The sequence below is a fragment of the Erithacus rubecula genome (genome assembly GCF_903797595.1).
Source record: "Erithacus rubecula genome assembly, chromosome: 18".
Lineage (NCBI taxonomy): Eukaryota > Metazoa > Chordata > Aves > Passeriformes > Muscicapidae > Erithacus > Erithacus rubecula.
The window spans coordinates 11,469,644-11,494,861 of NC_136670.1; the positions used below are offsets into that span (position 1 = coordinate 11,469,644).

At 38.2% G+C, this 25,218-nt stretch overlaps 1 protein-coding gene across 4 annotated transcripts in view; it reads right to left on the minus strand.

The window, feature by feature from the left end:
* Nucleotides 1-25,218, minus strand: part of GNAS (GNAS complex locus) — a 130,359-nt gene that overhangs the window by 57,649 nt on the left and 47,492 nt on the right. For 2 of the 4 annotated variants that reach the window (XM_079321393.1, XM_079321394.1), the window contains exon 2: nt 22,039-22,111. In XM_079321393.1, coding sequence (XP_079177519.1) covers nt 22,039-22,111 — 73 coding nt within the window. Of the gene's footprint in view, nt 1-22,038; nt 22,112-22,594; nt 22,629-25,054; nt 25,175-25,218 lie in introns of those variants that run through there. The other 2 variants (XM_079321396.1, XM_079321395.1) reach the window with 2 other exon arrangements.

Genomic DNA, 25,218 nt, shown 5'->3' on the forward strand with positions numbered 1-25,218 from the left:
CATAAACTGCAATTTTAGGACACAGAGCAGCTAAGTAGTGGAATGAGCAAATCTGAAAATGTGTCCCTTGAAGACCCAGGCCAGGGCAGGGAGAGGCAGGTGTAACACAGCACACAACAAAGCAAGGTGCTGACAACTTTGGCTCTAATCCATCAAAGCACTTAAGCACATGTTTAATTTTAAGCACATGAGTAATTCTATCAACTTTAATAGGGCTACTCATGGTTTAAGTACTGTGATGGATGGGGGCCAGATTGCCCAGAACCTTTAAGAATGCTGCATGGCCTATGTTACATGGAGAAAATACAGCATTCTCCCACTGAACAATTAAGTTATAAATGCTTTGAGAGTTAAATTTACCATAAGTTGAACTCAGCTATGCTTATGTAAACTCAGAGATGTAAGTTCTTCCACAGCCTTTGAAGATAAAATATGATGAGGGTTTTCATGTACAAGATGACCACAAATTTTTATTTTGCCCTTCTTTTTTCTCTAACACTTCTGAGTCACCTCTGCCCATCACACTTTGCTTTGAAATAGGGAGATTAGTTAAGTACACCAAAAATTTAGCTACTAGTAACACTTTTAAATAAGATGCCTCTGGCTGCAGTCTGCAAAGATCACTACTACAACCTTTCCTACCTGTGTCACACATGTCCAATTGCAACAGGTTCAACAGTGCAGTAACCCCTGTCTAACATTTATTTCTGATATTCAAAGCTGTGCACATGCCTGTTCTGTACAGATATAAGGTGCTGCAAATACGTGTCTTTAAGTAAAATTAGGATTTCTTTGAAGTATTTCTTAAAGCCAACATTAAGAACATGAAAAAGAAACACCCTACACCTGCTCTGCCAATTTCTAGCTAGGATAACTTCTCTAAATCAGTGGTGACCTACTTGAACTCTAAACCATTCACTAGAAGATTCTTAATTTTGTTTTATCTTAATATGGTTCCACAACCAAGTCTCATAAAATAATTTGCTAAGAAAGGGAAGAATGGAACAATTTGAGAAAGGAGAGATTATTTTCTTCTTGGTTTTTTGTTGGATTGGTTGAGTTTTTTTACCTGTTGGTAAACAAACAGCAGAAAACACAAAAACAGATATTTTCTGTGTGGACAATGCATTCTGAGATACCTGGAGCAAGGAAATTATATACTACTACTTATGAGATGGATTTTATGGCAAATGAAGTATACCATCAGAGAACTTAAAAAATCCATTAAACACAATTCAAAAGAAAAAAAAGCTTTGAAACTATATTACTGCAGAATTGTCAATTTATCAGAACAGTGCATCTAGAAACAAATTTTGCAGGTCTACTACTGTTCACAGATTTGATAATAATTTTGATAATTCCTCACTTGAAAAGGTTTTTATCAAAAAAGTGTTTTGCAGTTATTTTTGTATAATAAATGAGTTTATCCTTGACTTCTAGTAGTTCTACTTCACATGTGCAGTACTGTGTGATCCACAAGCTTGGAATCCTTGTTGAGAAGGGAAAGGAGGCAAAGTGACTGTGTCTGCAAAAGGCAGATCAGAGTAACTATGACAGAAGTAAGCTTTTCTTCAAGAAAACCTTCAGGAGGTCAAAGCTGCACTTCAGGCAAAAGCAAAACATGTCTGTGCTTGTCTCTGAGTGGAATCCTCAGCATCACACACAACACCCAGCTAAGGTTTTTCTTTATTTCACATGAATATGTCCAATGCTTTTGCCACATTGTGCCATCTTTAAAACAAGGAATTTGCTTTATCTTGAGAGCCTCAGTGTGTCCTCACAGATTCCAGCAATCCACTGGTTAATCAGAGCTGTTACTCCACATTCAGACACAGATACACTTCAAATCTGTTCCAAACTGGAATTCAAAGCTGTTTCTTCTACAGTCAGGGTGGTTTTAAAACATTTTTCCAGTCCCACTCACTGTTAATTGATCTTCCCTTACCTCTGACACAAGTGTCAGAGCAGGTAATCCTCAACAGAGCAAACCTACCAACATCCACCAGAAACAAACCCTTCAGCTCTGATACCCCTGATTACAGCTCACATGGAGCTCCACACATCAATGCCCAGCCTCATGATTATAAAGGTTTGTTAATGCCACAGCCACACAACTGCTTATTAATATCTATGTAGCAAGATGCAAGCATATTATGACATGAGACCACGAGAATTAAAACAAGCAAAATTTGGTGTGAGTTAGTCCACTGAAACTTCACTTCCACTGAAAATTTTCTTGGATCAGAAAATCAAAACTCCTGCATACAGAGTCTCAAGTAACCTGACTCCACTGCTATTTACTTTGCATCTCCCATACCACTGATTTTACTATTAAATTTTTACTGAGACAAGAGTGTGCCAAATCTGAAGGTGGCACGAGCCAGGGGCAGAATGCCCCCCATAGCTGGAGTGCTCAGACCAGCCAGGAAAAAGCAACACTGCTGTGAGCACCACACAACACCCACCACAGGGAATCCAGCAGGGAACATCTTGCACAAGTCTTAGCATCGTTCTAAAAAAAGATTTCAGCACTAAAAAGCTTGTTGGTGTAAAGCACCACCTGCTTTTTCTTATGAAAGGTCTCCTCATGTCACTGGGGCTGCTGAGCCCTCTGCAGACACCAAAGCTGCTCCAGCACCTCCTGGAACATCGCTGGGAGGGAACACAAAACTTTCCCCTGTGGATTAGCACGTTCCAGCCCTAAAGCTCTGAGGTACAGTAACATTGGCTTGCTTACAGCAAAGGTCATTCAGATCAAGTTAAGGCTGCCCTCGATGTAAAAGAAAAAGGTAGAGTTCATATCTGTTAAGTGAATAATCAAAGTATTCATATTTCCTACACAGCTCATGAGAAACTTCTGTGATTACTGGTTTAGACAAAGAAGTCAAGGAAGCATGTGTTTCCCTAAGTTTTCAAATCCCCTGTTGTTACAAACAACACTAATGTCTCCTGAAACTGTAAAATTAAAAGAGGAGTTTTCCATTGCACCTTACTTGTGCAATTGCCAGTGTTTTTGGCCACTTTCATGTTCTGAAGAAGTTTTCTCTGATTTAGTCCTCCAAAGTAACAGGATTTAAAAATCACATCAATAAATTATGATCTTGAGAAAGGCAGTCTCTAAGTACAGATAAATTAAACTCAGCAAAGCTGAATGAAAACTGGGGCTGCTACTGTACTTTTCTCATCTGCTCAGTAAAGTTCCAGTGTATTTACACACAGAAACCCTGACACACTTAGACAAACAAAGTTATTCTCTTAACAGCCCAGAAGTAACATAGAAATTGTTTATAACCAACTTGCCAGGCAAAAGAGATGAACCACGCTGAATTTCAAAGCCAACACTGGAAAATGGACACATAAGGCAAAAGCTCAAAGAATCAAATTTTTGAGTAAAGAAATTCTCCAAAACCAACTTCACACCAAAACCATCAGTTTCAAAATGTACAACTACACTGGTAACAAGCCCAAATTCAGATATTTTTGTACTAATTATCCCTGGTGGCCCAGAGATCAACAAGTATCAGGCAATAGCTGCCTTTAAAGCATCAACACCGATTTCTATAATTATATTTCATATGATACAAGGTATTTTAATTTCTTTTCCAGTTATTAAAAGTTTTGCACTACCAGAAGTGAAGATGATATAAGAAAAGTATTTGTAAGTAAACACCAAATATTACCAGGCAACAACAACAAAAATACCCTCACTTCCTTCCAAGCACAGACACCGTCAGCACCACATTAAACCCATTAGCAAAATTCTTCAACCAGTGTCAGGGAATATTGTTTCAGGCAACAGTGTATACCTGATGCTCTTGCTGGCCTGACTTTAGAATACACTGTCAACTAAAAGACATAAAAAAAAATCTACTCTTTTCTAGACATCTAGTTACTGAAAAGGTGAAGTCAATTTATTGAGAGAAACAAATTTCTCTCTTGCTACTTCTGAAATAATTTTGCCTTGGATTAAGTAGGAAAAAATCTTCCTTTGATACAGAGGAGTTGTAGAAATAAATCTGAAAACACAATACACAGTTCCTGTACCTAGATAGTGTATTTGCCCATTAAGCCACACTCCACCATGATTCTGGAGTTCCAAGGATCCCCACCTCTACTATCAAGGGAGTTTATTTAACCAGGAAGGTACTATTTAGAACCAGAATGGTTCATGGATGTTTTGGACAAACAAATTCTGCATCCAAACTAGAGCCTTCCCTAATCCAACATAAATTACCTGGAAAAATTCCAAACAGATCTTATTAAACAGTCTGGAAGTCACAATGTGAAGAAACTTTCACTTTACTGTATTTAATATCTACATGTATTTGAACTCAACCTGTAAGAAGAATGACTTTTTTACTGAGTTTAAAATTGGAAATTAATGATACCTGAATAAGCACATTTATTTTCACTTCCCCTGATAAAAGGGAAGTTATATTGTTGTAATTTAAGTCAAACTGTGACAATGGCACAATTATCATGTCCTGGCCCTGACCTGACATTTCTAAATGATAACAAAAAAGTAAAAGACACAGTTCATGCTGACAGTATGCAATGAATGAGAATGTTAGGCCAAAAGTTATGTGAGAAATTACTTGCTGATACTTAGCTCATCAGTTAGAATATACAGCACCTTGTCAGAATTGTCCAATTACTTTCACAAAATATGGTTCTTTAAATACAAGTAATATTATTTGAATGAGAAAATTACACACAGCTGAAGAAAACAATCTCAAGAGAGTGTGTATAACACTGCAAATTACTTAAACAATATTGCTTGGGCACAATTATTGATCCAACCAGCTGCTGCCTTGGCTTCAACAAAACCAAAGCCAAAGCTCTGAGAATTTTGGTTCTACCTGAATCTGACCTCAGTGGCACCCAGCTAATGCAGATGTATTCAACCAGCCAAAACTACTGTTTCATTGGATTTGCTTTCTGTCTGAAACAAAGGAAAGCTTGAAACTTCAAAGGAAAATGAAGATTTTTTTTTTTAAATATTATTCAAGCACTAGGGATTTTTAAGAAAACAGACACATACTCAACAAGATTTCAAAACTTGTTATGAATTTTGCTTCTTGGAGTTTCTGAAGTGGCAGTGACAGAACTTGAAGAAGACTCAGTGAATTTCTTTTTCCCTAATCCTCCCCAAGTGCCATTTCTGGCACATAATACTGGACTACACAAACCACTGGTCTAAACTAGTGTTGCACTGATTCTTAGAAATTCTCTTCCTAGAAATTTCAGCAGACCAGATGCCACTATGTTACAGAAAATGTGTGCTTAGTACCACAGATTTGATTAAAAGAATTTGGTGAATCATCAGTATCTACAACATTCTAAAATATATTATTGATGAGATACATAAAACAGAGTACACAAAACATTTTCTAATTTAAATAAGAGAAGCTGTTTCTTAGCCATGAGTAAGCTACTGGGAGTTTACCCAACTACTGGAAGAGAAGGGAGAATGGACTCTGCTGTAGTAATCATCAACAAAGCTTTCCAAATATTTAACACATAGGATTGAAAAACCTCTTTCACTGAGAAAAGTTTCACAGAAAGATAAAGCAAGTTTATTCCCACCAGGTACAAGAGTGTATTTTCAACACATGCAAACAATATGCAGAAATGCCCAACGAATTTACTACCTGGAAATCAGATAATGAGAAGGAGTTGAGACTTACAGAACACAACATAACCAATGGCACATGCTGTGTGTTCCAAACACATTTATAAAAGTTTAAGCTATGTATTTTAGTAGGTTATTAACAGTTGGTGTTGGCAGCAAAAGGCTGTATTTCTCTAAAAATATTAATGCAAACCTCGCCATAAACATTTTTATGAGTAAGGTTTTTTTTATAAAGCACTGCACTGACATGAGCTAGTCAATCCTTTCCTAAGGGGCAGATTAAGTATTAAAGTACATCCAAGGTGTGGCATCGTATCAGTTTACCCTTAGTGGCAGTTAAACTTACACAATTAGAGAAAATTCTACATCAGCTTCATCATTTGAAACCAGAAGCTTGTGATAATGCTGAACTCTACCAAGTGATCCTGAGGGAAGGAATCCCAGTGGACAACTTACATCCTGAGCTGTGGAACTACAGATAAAGTCACTAGAGGGAAAAAAAAAAAAAATAACCATTTTCACACCACCTGGTAATTATGAAATCCACAAGGTATGAAGGTAGTGCAAGTGTTCTGTCTTGAGCATCGTGCCTCAGGAGTGTTTCAAATATTTGTCTAACCTAGCTCTGCATTTATCCTTTCTGCATTAGCAATCAATAAAAAAAGAGAGGGAGAAAAGAAGTATCTGGGTGATAATTTCACTGTAGGCAATCAACATTCATATCCAGCATTAATATTCAGGAAATGCCCCAAGTCTCAATCATTAATGATTAAGTATCACCACACCCTGGAATATTTTACTACATATCTGTATTGACATCATGAGATCCAAACTTCAAACGTAATTGCTTGTCATTTTAAGCATCTTCTTGGAATTCAGGGACACTCACTAGATATAGAGAAACTCCTGTGCCAAGGCAACAAACAACTGAGTTAAAAAAGCTGTTAAATTTTTAACTGAGTTTTTTTAACTGAGTTAAAAAAACTTCCAACACACTTTAGCAGTCTGAGGAAATTTTAGGCTATTTAAAATATAAACAATCATCTTCTGGAAGACAGAATTTAGAAAATTTAAACCTTAGACTAAGACTGACTTCTTCTATTTAATAAGAAATAATGATTTTATACTTTATAATTTCATCTCACAGTATCATACACCTGCAACCCAAATTGCCAGCTGCACTCCTGAGCTGACACAGTCCAGCTTTTGGTGAACACTCAGCACATGGAAATGGCTCTGGGAATCAGAACCACCCCTGGACACCCAACAGGGCACAGGAGTTGTGTGTTCCAAAGAAGCAGGGATGGCCATCTTTAAATGTTTATCACCTTTTGCAGTATTATTAAAGATACTGATGACAAATCTAAAATAAGTCATGAGTTTAGTTTCATTTTGCAAAAAGGACTTTTATTTTGTGACAAAGATGTTCTCCCCAAAGTAACTGGGTGTCCTATTTTATTGAAAGATGGATAAAATGAAGAAACCAACAAGCAAACTGTATTATCAAATTAGATGACACATTTGCTTGAAAACCTGAAGTTTCAGGCAGTGAAGCCATACTAAATATCACTGCATATACAGCTACTTACAAAGGGTTAATGCCCAACATGCAGCAGTTGTCATAGACAACTATAGCTAGAGTTCAATAAATTGGTGGAAGGATTATAGTGCAGTTTTATTACTACCTCCAACACTTTTACTGATGTGCTTATTACTTCTTTTATAGCATGCTCCTCTTGAGCAACCAGTTTATAATATTTACTCTTTTAAAACTAGATATACAGAGAATACACACACATATATATATATATATAAAAGGGCAACTGAGTTTACATGGCAATACTGGTGCAGCAACCAACACATCACATACACATATATACACACACATACAGTAATTACCCACATCTTGCATGGACAAACCTACTGACAAGCCTAGAGGCAAGAGGCAGCTGCCAAAATTCATGTATTTTATGCATTACAAAAAAAGCAAGAACTAGGACTGGTCTTCTTCTCTTAGAAGATGAGGATAAAAATACCACCACCACAAACAGTTTTTGTATATGCATCACTCACACAGACTATTTTTTTATCTCTAAATTACCTCTATTAGCTGTAGAATGTCAAAGAAATTTCAGTCCAACACAAATAACCCCTACAAGTTGAATGTGGTAAAAATACTACGTAACACTAGGATGTTTTTTCATTTGCTTTTTAACCATTTGCAAGCATAGTTATTTTGCATGCCTTCCTTAATTCAATTTATCCTTAAACCTAGAATGATATAGTATTGTTTCTAGTCCTCACATTAAAAGTGACAACCAGCTGACTTAAATTCTCTAACTGGAGAGCAATTCCCCACCCCTCACAGAGAGCAAAACCCAGCTCCTCTCAGGCAGGCACTCCTTTGGGTCTGTGATTCAGATGAACACACAGACTGATTCCAAGTGTGGATGTTCTGTTAGCAGCAGCTCCAAGCATCACTCTGCCTGTAAAAACCCCTTTCCCTCTGTGGAACAGGAGAGCAGGAAGCCACCTAGCAAGGATAAGCTGTGGATTTGCACACTGAAACTCCATTTTTTTTGTGTTTATCTGCATCACACAGCAAATTCCTCCTGAATAATCCTACCTCGTTTTGTTCATTTTATCCTGAATAGCACCAAAACACCCATGTAGGGATGCAGTGTGGAACCACAGGCTGAGCACAAAGCCTGTAAAAATGTGTGTAAAAAGCCTCACTGGAGCATGTCCAACACGTGGATCTGTGTGCCACAGACACAGAGGGTGTAACTCACAACTCTTCCTACTTTGGGTATAAATTGACACATCCCAGTTTCTTACACATTTGCAGCACATCCCTTCTTTACCACTCTCTTCTAGAAATGGAATAAGCATCTTCCTAAGACCATCATCTTCAGGAAAAAATGAGTGGAAAGGAAAAGACTGAACTGTGGCTGGGGCTAACAGTGCTCTGGACCAGAACTTGTAGGACAGCCCAGTCCCCTGGTGTTTCCTCAAGACACAGCTTGGTAATTCCAGGCAGGCTGTGACAGGGAAAGTGAATGTTCACAGTGTCAGAACCTGCTGTAAAAAACCCACACTTGAATTTGAACTGCTTTTTAGGAGTTAGTTAAAGGATTTAAAATTACCTTTTTATATAGGCAGTCTTTGGCAATGATGTCCTAAATTAAAAAGAACTCAAATTATGGCAATCTTAACTCAGATACTTTCTAAGTTAAGTGTATCCTCAGTAACATTGCTTTGGTCAGTCTACATGAAACACAAAGTTTTCCTTTTGAATAACCTAAAACCAGAATCATTTTCCCAAATCAGATTTCACTTCTGTTATGATCTCCTTTTCTATGCTTGTTTCTTAGATTACATTTTGCACAGGAGACAGAATATAAAAGTTCTATTTATTGCTTTATAAGCATTACAGCATTATCAAGTAATAAAGGACCTACACACAATCTTTCATACTTCTAACTTGGAAGGCCTTGCAGGTTATAAATATTTCAATGAAACCTAAAACACTGCAGGTGCATCTGCATGAAATAAATATAGAGTGCTGGCTATGTATCAGCAAACACACAAACAAAATCCTCCCAAACCCTCCAGATAATCTGCAGTCCAACTAGAAACTTGGGAAGAAACAGGTCAGAGAAAGAAATACATACACTAAACTCCTTCATTCTTGGGATTAAATCCTGCCTTCTGCTCTAGGAAGCATAAACATAATTGTGCATCACTCACTGAAAGGAAAAAAATAGTCTTTATTTAATAATCTTACGATTGCTTGATTAGTGCTTGGAAAATAAAAAGCACTACTTAAGTGCTAAATATTATTGGCTTTTTCAGAACATCAGCTCCAAACTTGCCACTCCCCATTTCCTCCCCTTGTAACTCTCTTCATTCATGTCAGAAGGCATCTTATTTTCAGCAACAACTACTCACTTTTTTTTTTAATGCTGCTGGATGTGCAGAACTACTGTTGAGGTTGCTTGGCAACTAGTGAGACATATCAGAAGGAGAGATAAGGTCCAGAATGAATGGAATTGAAGAGAACTATATTTGGTTTCATTAGGAGACACTAATGCACTCAAACTATACCTATGCTGATTTGAATACCCACACCAAGGTGAATTTTTGTTTCTTTCAAAGTACAGAGATCCATAATCACAGAGTAGCACTAAATCCAGGCAGCCACACACATTTCCTCTACAGAACAGACTTCAGAACCAGAGCTTTGACCTGGGCTAGCACTTTGGAACAGCATGGAAGAGTCAGGAAACACAGATTTTTGATAAGTATTTTGTAGAATTTTAGGTCAGAGAGGATAATTGAATACTTCAGTTTATCACAAGCCACTGTGCTTCTCCATATGCTTTAGTGCTGAGATGAAATTTCAAATTAAACAATTATTTCCAAAAGTCACAATTTGAAGTGAGGTAAGATTGAGCACTCAGGACTCCTGCAAGGACAGAGAACTGATCACAAAAAATCTGTTCTGATCCAAGGAGGTCAAGAAAACCTCGTGCAGGAGAAGATGGAAACAAGCCTAGCAGTCCCTAATGAAAGACTTTCTTATCTCAAACTCTTCAACTAACTTTATCTGCACCAATTGAGAAGAATCAAGCACAGTCTGGCACAAAAGAGGATCTTCTGACATCTTAGAATCTGCCCAATCTTTGATGCTTCAGGAGGAAGTGAAAACAGTGACAAAAGAAGCAGCAGAATTATTTTAAGGGAAAAAAACCAAAACCAAAATCAACCCCCACACTTCCCCACCTCTCTGATGCCTGTGAGCAGACACAAGGCTGAAAGGTCTCAAGGCTTCAAACACCAACACAGAATTGCAAACACTTTATAATGTTCAGAGTAAATAAAAAGGGAAGAATTTGCAGCATGTGCATCAGACTTTGTGCTGCCCAAGGCACAGTGGGCACCCTGAGCACACACACCTGAATCTTCAGGTGGACTGAAACACAGTTTAAAAATAAACCCCTACCTCCCTCAGACTGCTTGAATGAAGCTTCTCTCTCCCAACAAATTATTTCAAATAAAGTGTCTCAATGTTAAGGAAGTCAGGCTCATGCCCATGTTTTTGGGCATCTTTCACCCACAGCACCTCTGTGGCCATAAAACCACAGCTGGACACCTCTCCTCTGCACTTGGGACAGCTCCTATGGCTTCCTTTTATTTCTAAGTTCTTCCCAATAATTCCAAATCTTTCATGAAGTGAAGGCACCAGCATGGTATATACTATTTTAATGACACTCTTATCAGATTTGGAAGTCCCTTTTATCACTTATGTTTCACTTTCCCTTTTTTTCAGCCGTCCAAGCTGCATTTGTTTTTTTGCCACAAAAAAATCCCAAATCATACTAAGGTAATTTAACTAATTGACTTTCAAGTCTTTTTCCAATTTTACAGATACAATCTAAACTCTGACTCCTGCAGGACTCTCTCACGTTCAGCTGCACTAAAACAAATTTCTGAAGTACAACTTATCAGATCACCCCTCCCAGTAATAATTATAAATAAGTTATATAAATTGGTGCTTTCCATAGTTTCTCACAGGATATCCTCTGGGATTTTTCTTCATTGGTTATTGAAAATACCAATATTCTATTTTCACAATACCACAGAATCACACAGAGATGATCCCAATATTTGCCCTTCTAACAGACACCAAGCTTCCTTTTCTGTTTGCAGCATTATTCAGGATGAAACATACTTTCTTTGGGTAAGGAATAATATATACAGAATATTTCTACTTTCTCTACCTAACTATAACTGTACCTTCTTGCATTCAGTTAAGAAAAATAACATCTGTGCCCAAACAGTATTATTAAAAATTAAATGAAAAAAAAATCCTGTTTTCTTATTGCCTGAAATTATTATCAGAATGGAATCTATGAATTTCAGTTAAGAAAACAGAGGCCTTGGTTGACTCCAGTTAGTCCCAGAAAAAAACACATTTAAAAAATTTATTCAGCATGAATAAAACTGTGAGGAAAAAGTCAGACATTATGCTGCTTACAGCATTTCAAAGTGTTTTTTTCCAACTCCCTACGATTGCATAGAATACAGAAATATTTTACTAAACTCAATCTTTTTCACTTCTTTCTTGCCCCTTACTTTACAGTGTCAAAAAGATACTTAGGTAACAGAACGTTCCCAAGTTCTTCGGTGATAAACATAAGGAAAGTAAACATTTGATTGCATAAGATACAATTACATAAAGTGAAGTCTGTCCAATTAAGTGAAAGCAAAACAGAGGCAGCACGGAGCATCCCAAGTTCCCAAGAGTTTGGGGAAATTAAGAGTGACACAGTTCCAGTTCAAAAAAACTAACAGGCAAAATAGTTACATTTCAGATTTTCAAGTGCCCTGTGTGTAAGTTACAGAATATATTTTTATCTCCAATGTTCAGCATCAGCAGAATGTGTTCCTATGAGTAACTACTTCGAAACAACATTCATCATTTTGACATAGCAAAATTAAAAGGTTGCATCCAATTTCCAGGCATCTATTTTAGAGCACATCCAAACTCAGAACTGAAAATCCAGTAGCTTCCCACAACATAGAAATTTAATAACAAAAAACCCCCACACAGCCCCATTAAGGCAAATCTTCCAGAAAGTTGTGTAACAAGCTTGCTGCAGAAGACATTGAGACAAAATACTAAGAAACTTAATTTTTTAACTGACACTGAGCTCTGCAACTGTTCTGTCAAATATTTGGAAATGTAGAAAGTGCTGCTCTGCCTGACCTGCACAAGGTTTGGGGTTTGTGTGGTAGATTGGGACTAACTGGTTCAAGCTTTCCTGAAAGCCCCAAGTGCTTAACTGAGCCCTTCCGCTTTCAGTTTTCTCTCTCATTTAAAGGAAAAATAATTTTCTTAGGATTTGCATCGTGCTTATAGGTTTTTTCCATGAATAATGCAGTGCTGTGATTACACTCTAATTTCAGAATATATTCAATAAAATCATTACAGTAAATGGATGTGTCCTTAGGATTACTATATTTTGCTTATTAAAAAAAAGTTGTTACAACTCTAAGTTTTCCTATTTATCTTAAATAGTCTTAACCTGCTAAAAACAACAACAAAAAAATGCACAAAGCTGTGCCACTCACTACTGTGCAATTAAATTAAAATTCATGAAACCAACTCATTTAATTTTTCCATAGTAATGCCACATGAAACCAAATTTACATAGCCTATTTTAATTTAAATTATCAGGGTTAAAACAGGCATTACACATAGTTCTCTGAACTTAATGTGCCAAGTGTCCCACTACACATTTTTATCTATATTTTTTTAAAAAAATTAAAAAACCAAGAAAGACTAAAGCAAATCATTCTTTGTTACAACAAACATAAGGACAAAATTTACTTCACAAACACCCATTTCCTTGCAACATTTTCTAATTAATACGAACAGTTATATTGCACAGATAATTGTACTGTCAAAACAGAATAAAAATGTCTTCACTTGAAGGAAACCAAAGGGTTTCTGTGCATGCAGAGCTGCAGACAAGAAGGGAGTGTTCAAAGCCCAGCAATTACAGAGGCAGCAGTAAATCCCCCAGCTCTGAAGGTGCCATTCAGGGCTAAATGCAGCATCTCCTGGGACTGCAGCAAACCCCAGAAGGAAACCCTGCACACCTCTGCCTGCTCCATCAGCTCACCCACCACTCCTGGGAGGCTGCAAGGCTGCAGCTGGGACAGGTAATTATTTTCTAGAGCCTTAACTAAAAAGAGAAGAGAATGCAATGATTTATTCAATAGCCCTGTGGAGAATACAGACAGCAACAGGTAGCTCAGAGAGAAGGTCACAAGCTTTCCTGTAATTCTCTAACAGCAACACCCTGAAACAAAACATCTCATTGAGATATTCCACTACTACATTTTTCAAAAAGTGGATGCTTCTGCCTCTCAGCTGTCAAAAACATCCCTCAATGCATTGCTGTTTCTAAGCAAGCTCAGCTGTAAACAAGTAATTCTAATTAACTGCATGATACATTGGAGTATAGTTGTAGAAATAACTATTAGAATTTCTATTAGAAATAACTATTAAACTGATGCACTATATCCTAAATGCTCAGATTTACTATTAACTCAAGGTTCAGCTGTTAAAGTAAAATGTAAGGCAGGCTATTTTTAACATCAAGATTCAAGTTATACTAAAAAAAAAAATCTCATCAGTGGAAATTCCTTCATTTTAACTTGAGAGCTCTGAATGGCCAAGATTCAGATGAGCAATTTCTGTATCTCAGCTCTTCATCAGAGATGGGACCTGGGCAACCCTAATACACAAAGCCATGATATATCTAAAAATAAAGACAGAGATAACTTTGCCTGCTGGATTGTACTTCAAAGCCTTAGCTCTGCCTGCCTTGATCTGAGACACTGGGGAAGGATGCTCACAAAACTGGAACAAGAGCAGTGTTTTCACTTCTTAGAAAAATGCCTCAAAACCCCCCAAACCTGCTCCCCCAGCCCAAGAGGACAACACAGCTCACAACATAAGAAACAGGAACAAAAAATCCCACTCACATCTAGATTGCTAGAAGGAGCAAGGAAAGGCACAGCTTTTATTAATAATAAATTTTATCTTATGGGACAAAACCACAAAGTTTTAACATAATGAAATAGAAAAAACAAAATTCCCAGCTGGAATGAGTGGCAAGAGATAAAATGTCGCTACATCATGAAGTAAGGGGAATCTTCAGGGTGTGAACTAATAGTTCTAATATCAAAAAGATAACTACAATAAGTTTAAGATGATAAGGAGCACTCTGCTCATATATAAAATAATTCAAGTGTCCATCTGGAAAAAATTAGTAAAAACAGTTTTTTTTTGAAAAATCAGAGTAGTGTCCAGTCTGTCCATCCAAAATATATGGAAAATAAGAAATAAAATGAGATGCTCCAGAAGAAAATTCTTCATGTAGTGCTGATTCTGTAGGACTGAATAAAGGTAATCACTCTGTACTACCTAATTACTAAGAAAAGCGAGTGAAAACGTGAAAAACCCAGTGAAATTTTTCAGAAAGGACAAGAAAGTGTGGAATATAGACATATATTTAATATTCTGCATAGAGAGCTATATTTTTGAAGCTATCTGAAGTTTTTTGCAGTATTTAATATAGCTGGTGATTTATTAAATTACAAGTTAAATAGAACATGATACATTGGTTTATACTACTAGATGTTTGCTTAAGATAAGAAAATGGAGAAAAATACACCACTTCCACTTTAACTCATGAATGTGGAAACTAAAAATATGTTTTAAAAAATGTGGAGTGAACTGAGGAAGAGTAAGACTTTTTTTAGCTGTTTTTTCTAAGTCTCACTCTACCCCAGTTTCTGCTGTGTAACCAAACTTGAAGAAACATTGTTGCTGCATAATTAATTTCCAGAAATGCAAATCAGAGGCTGAGTAGAAGGGAGACCAAAATTAGCACTCCAGTGAGGAAAAGCAGGAAGAGTTCATGTAGATCTACACCAGCCACAACACATTCTGACTTTGTCCAGCTAGCAGGAAAACCAGAAAAAGGAAGGTAAAGGGTGGGTTGATGCAGGAATATTTAGGGATCAGTGTTACATCAGGGAGGAAACCAAGGAGTGGAGGAAACAGGAGACACTCAGAAAGCCACAGGTCCCAACGAGGAGCTGCAGATGCTGCAGGGAGAAAAGATTTGGGAAACAGAACAAGTCACAGAACCCAGACTTCACTCAGCTATCCACTGACTGCTTTATTTTCTGTTTGGGAAAATAAAAGGAAACTGCCACATTTGTTTGATTTTACCAAAACTAATGAGTAAAATCCCACATCTACCATCAGAAGTCAAAACCCTGGCAGACCCATTCACAATGTTTTCCACATAGTTAAGCCTTAAACTCTCTTCTGTCTCTCTCTTTGGCTTCTCAGATTACATCACTCGTGCTTATTCTGCTATTCATAGTTATTGCTCTCCAAGCTCTCTACAACTATAAAGCTTTCCCCTAGGTTGATAGCTGCATACTTAAAAAGCTTTTGTGAAATTTAAACCTCAAAACAAATAGAATTACTGCCATATTTTTGGCCAGTCCCTTTACATGCCAAATCATGTCTGCAACATATGCAAACTTAGCTGGAGGGATGAGTTTACTACTGGGTTTTTTTTTGTTGTTGGGTTTCTTTTTCAGAAAACTGAAATCACAAATGTCAAATTGCAAGCCAGGAAAAGTAATTCAAAGTACAGAGAGCTCTCAATATGTAGCAAAATAACATTGGTAGTTTGAATACAGCTTTGCTAGGAGAATTCAGCATTTCCCAACCAGTAAATGAAGGGAAGATGCAGGTTCTGCTCTGAGCAATACCATGCTTACCATGAAAATAAAGAAATTATGTTCAATTCACACTTTCCTTTCTTTCACATGAGAACAAAAATGTAAAAATGAAAGTCAATGTTTTCTTTGAACACTGTGCTGTCATCACTCATGGTTAACCTAAGCCTACCACGAGCATCTCATACCAGAAAAACTAATATTTTAAAACTTTTAGATTCCTTCATGCACTACATTTCTGTGATATTTCAGGAACCCAAATAACATGATTGTTCACCCTGAAAAAAAAAAATCACATCACTTGCACATGGGAATATTTTAACAGCTTGATTTTAGAAAGCCTCTAAGCAAGGTGAAGGAGCTTTTCCAGTGACTATTAGAATTTTCAGTGCCACAGGACATTAACAATCCTTGCCAAATGAGGCCCAGTGTAGATATTATAAACAATCAAAATTTTCTCAAAAATTCATTTTACAGCATTTAAAAATAACACTTGAGTAGCAGATCTAAATTGCAAAGAATTTGCACAAATTCTTAATGGACAATGTCTCATTTTCAGACAAGATTTCATAAGAAACTTGAAAAAAAACCCCAGCCCAAACTTGGAAAGTTTTTTGTTATACGTAAAAAAAATTAATGCTGCTTCACTGAATTCACTTTTACTCTGTCATGGAACAGAATTTTTGCCCCTGTAGAAATATAAGTATTTTCAAAGGAAAGATAATTTCTAGCACATAAAAACTCTCTTAAACATTCTAACAATTAAGGGATTGCTTGGTTGCACAGGTGGTTTAACATCACCAGGTATTACCTCCCATTTCTTTCAAGCTGATGAAAGTTATATTTAATTTGTATAAATATATATATATAAATATATAATAAATATATATAATAAATATATAAATATATATATAAATATATAATTTGTATAAACATTTTACAAGCTATATGCAGTAGTCAAGTTTTTTTTCATAGCATTTATTAGCTGTTGGCATATCTTTGTCTTTTGACAAAATTCAGCTGATTTTTTCAATAAAATTCAAAATATTCAAAAATACACAGCTGTGTCAGCTCTCAGGACAAGACCTAAAACTGAGTGAAACACAAATCCTGCTCCCCTCTCTGCCCACACCTCCACTTTATGTTCTACAGCACCAATTTTGATCAAACACCAACTGCTCAGATAGAATTGAACAGACAAGTACACACAAATTTTCCAGCACCTCATTGGTGTCCTGGAACAGGAGCTGAGAAAAAAAAAAAAAAAAAAAAAAAAGTTTGTGCCTCAAAGCTGCAGAAGCCTCTCAACAAACACTGTGATGCAAAGAAAGAAAGAAAAGGGGCAAGGGGAATCACACACCCCAAGCCTCTCCCACTCCAATTTTCAATTTTACTCAGACACCAGGAAAAAATTACTTTTGTGCCAGTCAGGTAAAACACAATAAAATCTGTTTGTTTCTTGGTAAGGAACTGAAGTGACAATTATGGAAACATGGGATTGGTACACAAATGTAAAGGAACTATAAAAACAGGGCAATAATATTTGTTATACAAGCTAATATTAGCCATTAGGAGAGAATTCATTATTTTGGGAGACTTAGTTATAAATATTACACTTCTCCCTTGCTCATAACATTAACTTCTTTTCCACAAAATCACATGGCTAAAAAGACCAAAGTTAGAAAAAACCCCACAATATCAGACAATTAAAAAGTAAAGTTACTGAACCAGAAGCTTTTTCACTTACAAGAGAGACTGACACTGACTAAAGGATTAGATAATATTATTTATTGCTTTATGTGGCATAATGGTGGGAATGGATGTACTAAGAGAAGATTAGAAATCATCAGTGACTATTTTTCCTTACTCACAAACTCCTAAACTTTGGTGAAAAAAGAGAAAATGTTCGAAATCTCTAAGAGGGTGACTTGGTTTTCTTAATTTAAAAGTACAAGAGAAATGCAAATATATTTGTCATCAAAGTCTTGAAAACAAAGCTACTCAGCTCTGCTTATGGCATCAATTTGGACTACCAGATTTAATAAATACAAGAACTCCTATTCAGCACTTCAACATACTAGTTCAAGAAAGTGGCAACATTTTACATCATAATTAGTGAAACTGACGCTGAAAAGCATGACCTGAAATTTTCTGTAGTCTCAAGAATTCCTGAATCCTAAACACTATCCAAACTTAATAATCACAAAGGCATATTCCCCTTATTAAACTCAATAATCACAAAGGAATATTCCCCTCATTTGTTAATCTTTATAGTGGATTTTGTAAGTCACATTTCAACCATTTATTTCTATTTAAATATTTCTGCTTGTCCCAGTTTTTCCCATGACACTTCAAAATTGTCTCTTGCCTGTGCCAGTTATTCCCTGCTTTCTAAAATTGTGCATGACAATGACCCTCTCCTTAGAGTCTGTCAGCCAAAGCCACAGTGATCACAGAGGGGAAAGATGACTTAAAGAAATCAGAAGTAAGTGAAAGGCCATGTTTTTAGAAGCAAAGAACCCCAGCCTCTAGACAGCACAAAAAGGAGTTGTTTTGCTCTTCCTCTTCAACATGAGCTACACATTTAATTCTTCCAACTCTACTCCTTACTCCTTCTATGCTCCTTTTCCCACTTTTCATCCTTTCCAGCTCAGGAAGATTGCCATCTCAACTTCTGCACAGTCAGAAGGTTTTGGCTCCACCTTATCAGTGGATGCTCACAAAATGCAGCAGCAGATACCTCTCCTTGGAACTGCCTCGTGAAAAGACAGCTGAAGTGTTGAGGAGGGAGGGAAGGAGAGGAAGGGAAGTCGCAGGCTTCCTGCTATTAAAAGCCAAATTTAAACCCTTTCTACATCAAAAGGGCCTCTGTTGTTGGCAGTAATGCAAAGAGTAGAAAACTTGGTTGATATGGCCTCTTCATTATGCTTAGAAGGCAGCAATTCCATCTGAAAGACCAGAGACACTGGCAAAATACTGTGGGGAGGCCACAATCCCATTTTTCATGGAATTGCTGCAGGAAGATGTCAGGTGATAGCACGGACACCTGAAGCCTGCAAGAGCTGAAAGTGGGCTAAGCCCTTCCAAAAAAACTCCCTGCAGAAAAACCTGTGCTGTAGAACATGTCTTGCTTCTCCAATACTCTGCTCCCCTTACCAATGGCACAGCACTCTTACATCCCACATGCCACCTTCACTACAGCAACAGGAAAAAAAAAAAAGTACTTCTGTCTCTAATTCAACTACAGATTATAAAAGGAACATTGAAAAAAAAATAGCCTTTACTGTAGTTAACTTGCCTACAACTTTAACCACCATCACTTTAATCGTGGCTTTAACTATTCAGCACATTAATTACCTGGAGCACTTGATTCCATACAGTTCCTCAAATAATTAATTAGCTAAAGGCATTGAGAATTGGAGTCCCAGAGGAAATTCTAGTTTTGTAGAACTGCACAGACTTCACCTTGCTAAATGCTACAATGATTCACCTAAAGGCATGTGGCAACTTCAGCTATTTAAGGGCAGAATCTTAAAACCAAACCAAATAAAATCCCCTCACACTCACTGAAGCAGGCCAGCATTTTTAGCACTGGATATCCTGTTTAGTCACCAGAAAGAAGAGTAACCTAAATAAAAACTTTTGATTCCCTCATTCATAGCATTAAATATTTTTTCTAACAGGTATCCTCTCTGCTTCAAACATGCATTGCCAAACGGCAACCAAACCAAAGGCAGACAGTTCTGAGACAGGACTTTAAACTGCATTTCTTTTAAAGCACAATAAGCTGCACCAACAGAAATAATTCAAATCTAGTTATGTACAAGCACACTAGAATTAAAGTCTTCTCATCTGCAGTATATTACTGTTTTCATCACCTCTCTCCTGCTATTCATCACATCAGCTGTGGTGTTGTATGCAAACATGTTTATGATCCAGAGCAACTGATCAGAACATGAAGAGAAGTAATGCTTTGCTCTTCCTACCCTTCCTATCTTTCTTATTAGCTGAATCCCACCCCACTCTTACACAAGGTAAGCAGGGCAGAAAGGGAATCAATCAGGAAAAAGGGAAATGGAAAACCAGACAACATAGAGAGCAGTCAGCTATTTGAAAGAAAATGCAAGTTATTTAAGGACAGATGTGGAACTTGCAAGAATTTCAAAACACTGAAAAACAGCCTTTTCCCTGCTGTAAAATGTATGTTATGATCTACTGATTATTTTTGGCAGTAGAACCCTAAAAATGATGAGTTATAACTTACTCCTTGTACACTTTAAATATATCACACTTCTGTAGTGGATTTTTATGCACCTCAGTGTTCCAACAGGCATTACCCACCAAAGCAGAAGCACAAAATGCCATGGGTGGAGAATCCACAGCTCCCCTGCAATTCCCACATGGCTCCCAGTCCAGGACATGCCCCGTGATTGGCAGCAGGGCTGTGCTGGCACAGGGCTGCCCCATAATCCAAATCCCTTGCTAGGAGAAGGCAGAAGCCAGCAGAGCCTCCTGAGGCCAAATTTGCCATGTTGCCCTGGATTCCAGCTGCAGGCTCAGCTCTGCCCAAACCAACCATGCAAAGTGAGACACTGGAGGAACCCCTGCTGCTGCAAATGCCAGTGTGCCCAGCCCCTCACCAGCTCTGCACAGGTCTCTGGCTCCCAGCTCCACCCAGATTTGGGTATGCAGCTTGCAGGGTTGAGGTTACCTACCCACATCACACACCATCCATGACACAGCACCTCTGAGAGCCCCCATGGGCTTAAAATCTTAGAAAAACCGTGTTACTTAAATGGATTGATACTTTCAAAGGTCCCAGGGATCCACTTCCACTTTCATTTATGAACTTTTTACTCAGCACCCAATATTGAGACCTTCTCAACCAAGTCAACTCATGCAAGTCTTTTAAGTCACACAAAGTCTTTTAAGTGGCCTCTGCAGCAGCCCAAACAGCAGTAACAGGATGCAGGACTAGGCACTTATGAAAAAGTTATTTTGGAAACAGAAAATATTCCTTACAAAGAGGAGCTAAAAACATGTAGCACATAATGTATTTATTATGAATCAGTCTGAACTTTCATCCAAAAGACTGTGTACCTTATCCTGAACTATCATTTGCTGATTAGGAAGAAGTACTCTCCAGATTCCTTGGCTAAATCTTAGCTCAGATATTCTTATTAAAGAATTAACTACTGGAAAACTAACCTTTCCAAAAAAGCAGGATTCATAAAATAGATGATACCATTAAAACCTACAGGATGGCAGTACAAAACTGTTATGTTTGAAAACAAGCAAGACAAAACCAACAACACATAAAAGAATAGAAAATAAGCTTTGAAATTTCAACACTTTGATTCAATTAGTATTAATTTAGCAGCTTTTGGTATACACACACACAATTGCAAGCATAAATTAAAATGCAGAAGAATGTCTTCCTACTCTCTAGCAAAGTTAGTCAAAAAGTTAGCAAACATAAACCCTTCTGAGACAACAAGAATCCGTTTTCCCTATCTTAATGCCATTCTCCTCTTCACAACTGCCAAATAACAGATATGAGACGTGAAAAAAAAAAAAAAAAAAGCTTTTAGAAAGATCATTTAACACAAACCTCTGGACAAGCAAACACACAACCAAATCCCCAAAATTCAGAGTACAATTTCATCCTGTGAGGACACAGAAAATAAAGCCTTATGTGCTCCAAATAAAGGAAATTGTGCTCATTTTGTATACTGACACCAGGCATGTTTGCAGCAATGTGCTCTAGCTGAGGTAAATCAGTGTCAGCCATGTTGTGAAAGAAACTGCAGCTAACAAACCCACAAAACTCAAAACTTAATCAAATCAACTCTGCCTTGATATAAATAATTTTACACTGTTAGATCTTACTTATGATTGGTGCCTGACTTCTTCAGGTTAATGTCTACTAATATCATCTAAAAATACACATCCAAATTCTAGAGACAGTGAAACAGCAGCAAGAGGAAAATACACAAGATCTAAACCAGGAGCACTGACTGCAGCACAGAGGAAGAAGGAACACTGTAAAGTGAAAAAGCAAATGCACTTACTCAGCATTAAATCCATTCACGTGCAGGATCCTCATCTGCTTGACTATTGTGCTTTTACCGGATTCTCCAGCACCTAGAAAATGAAAGTAAATCAATTTCAGAAGGAAGCATAAGTGATTAAGGCACACACCAGAATTTTTTTCTTCGGAGTAAAATCAAGAAAGTTGGGTTTCTCGGTGCAAGAGCGAAAAGTGAAAGAAATAATTGCCACTGGAAACTTCAGTTGTAGCTAAAAATAAATGCCCAGCTCAAGTCATGTGTCAGATCTGAATCTTGGATCATTTCACTGTCCATTTTTCCAGTGTCAATGTTAAAAGCAGATTGCAGTATTTGGAAAGAAAATGGACAACTTCAATATTTTACTGAGAAGACAACAGGGAACATCACAATCTCTGATTGCCTTGTCTCTACTATCTGACAGAGGGAACTGAAGTCCCTATAAAACCCAAGAAATTCTGTTGTATCCTTAAAGAATTCAAAGTTTGGCTGCAGTTCATCATCACCCAGTCAATCCCCGTAACTTAAATCACAAGGAATAAAATATGTAGATACTCACATTTGAAAAAGGAAGGCATCCCTTTAAGCCTCCACCCACAAAGCTTCCAAAAACCTCCTCTTATTTGTGTCTTGCAAGCAGCCTCCCACCCTCCCTACACGTTCCAAAATCAACCCTACACACACAAAGAGAGGCAGAGACCCCCTTTTGTGCCTGTTCCAAAGGGCCTCCCCATCTCCCCCCCTGTACCTGCAGTGCAAAAACCCCACTCCACTTTACTCCAGTTTCCATAAGTGGATGGATGCTATTTCTGCTGTGCTGCTCGGATGCCAGTGCACAGGGCAGCCCATCTGCCTATAGTCCCCGTTTTTCCATGCACGCTGAACAACTCCAACAGCAGCATTTAATTGAGCTGCTCCACGCTGCCAGATCGGCAGCTTTCTATATAAAGCAAACATATTTTTGCAGGAGTAGTATCGTAACGTGGCAAAATTTAGAAAGATTCCCCCCCCTGGCATCTCCTGGCTCCTCGTTTCTTCCCCTCCTCAGCCTGTGTCTCACCCACAGGAACCGAAGGTCTGTGGCAGAACGGGCAGGGAGGTACAGTTTGTATTTATAGGATGTCAGGCCTCTGCTAGCACACACTGACAGCACAAGCCTCCATTTTGAGCCTCATGTTCAAAACTGTATTTCAGCAGTTACATTTCAAGGTTCATTCTCTCACAAATGCTTTCCCCCTCTGCTTTCTCCCTTCCTTTCCTTGTCCCCCATGAATCCCCAAAAGTCCTCCTCTGCTCTCCATAAAACCTGGTTGCACATTTTGCCACTTGAATCCCAGAGCCTTACTCCTTTTTCCTCTCCTTGCTCACTGGTGTTTTGTAAGCATTTAGAGAGCAGTTTTTATCTACAACTCCCTATGCACACACCACTTCTCCCCTAAGCTGCTATTTTATACCATATCCCCTCTGTCTGATCAGGCATTCTGCACCATGCAATAAACACAAGTGGCTAAACCAATCAAGAATTAGCATCCTGGGATAAAATAGCCTGGATCATCTTCACAATGAAGAATTATTCACAAAGGCAGTATCTGCTACAGTCATACATCCACTTAAAAATTAATAACAACTAAATTTCAGCTGTAACACTAAATCACATTTTATATTTATAAGCATTGGGAGCCAAAATCTCTCCTTCACTTGGTCCAAGAAGGAGGCTGGACAGTTGTTGCACTTGCTATAAACACATTCGGTTTGGTATTGACACACCTGGGTTCTCTGGATTGGGTACAACACCAGTGCACCAAAATGATGCATTACATCTATATTTCCCCATAAGCCTAGCTCTGTATTTGGCTGCTCTTTAAGGCCATATTCTCAACAACAATTACACAGAGAGGTTTAATTTCACCACCAAGGAGAGTTCCATTAATTTCAGCGAGACTGCTCGTGGCAGCGGGGCAAGCACGTGTACAGCGATGGGGCCTACGAGCAGCAGCATAAACCCACTAGAATATTCAGCAGCTCTTCTTTGTTGTTATTTGAATATGATTTGAAAAGATTAAGAAGACTTTCCAAGTGCCTGGCTTCTTATTTCGCGTGTCTTATAGAGGAAACAGAACGTAATAATAGACAGGTGAGCTTTTGTATTTTTTACCAGTGAGTCTGAGTTACAGACTATCCACAATTCATGGCAGAAACTGTAACAGCTGAGCTATCACTTTAAACACACTCACAGATGACTTTACTGCCATCGCTAAACACACATAAATCTTTATTTACAAGTATCTAAACTATTTTTCAGCCACCAAAACTAAAGAAAACAGAAAGAAAACCCAAGCAAGCCCATCATGTTTCTGTTTGCTGAAATTTTTGCCTCTTACGAAAGCAACTCATCTGATGACAAATAGTTTCTACGTATCTACGTAATGTTCAGCCTGAAATCTGGAAGTCCAAGACATTTCCCAAGAGCTGAAGTCCAAATTATCCTGTTAAAAGATTTCTGCTGAAGCCCTGGCAGGCTCCTCAGTGCTGCAGGTGCTGCTGTAGTCCCACTCTCCATTTATATTAAGTCTCTTTCCTCAAATGAGTATTTGAAAGATTTTACTGGTGATAGTACACTTCCAAATTCACCGCTTTCAAAAGATTCTTTTTTTTTTTGTTTTTTCGTCTTCAATGAGGGTTTTTTTCCCCCCAAAACTGAGTCAGCTCGGCGAGGCCTAGCCTGTGCTCCACGCTACAGCCTTGCAGAACGTGCACAGGCAGTCCCTCGCCGTGACCAAAACAACCCACGGCTCGAACTGCATCTGATCCCAGAACACTACTTCAAAATACTCTGAAATAACGAGCCTGACAAACATCTGCCTGTCCTCTCCGATATGGATATTTGCACCTTTCCGCTCCCTGAAAGCCACAGCCCGCATTTGTCAATGTCTCTGCTGAAAATGACGAGCAGGTAACCCAACGGAGCGGCAGGAACAGCACCTGGAGCCGGCCGTGCCAGCGCTCCGAGGCGCGGTACCTCAATTCCTGGTGCGACAGCGGCGGCTGCCGAGCCCGGGGCCGAGCCCGCCCGGCCCTGCGCTGCTCCGCGGCCCCAGCGCGGCCGCGCTTCCCTCCGGGACCGACATCCTCCCTCCGTTTCCCCCAAACGATTCCCCGACTTCCTCCCTTCCCCTTCCTCCT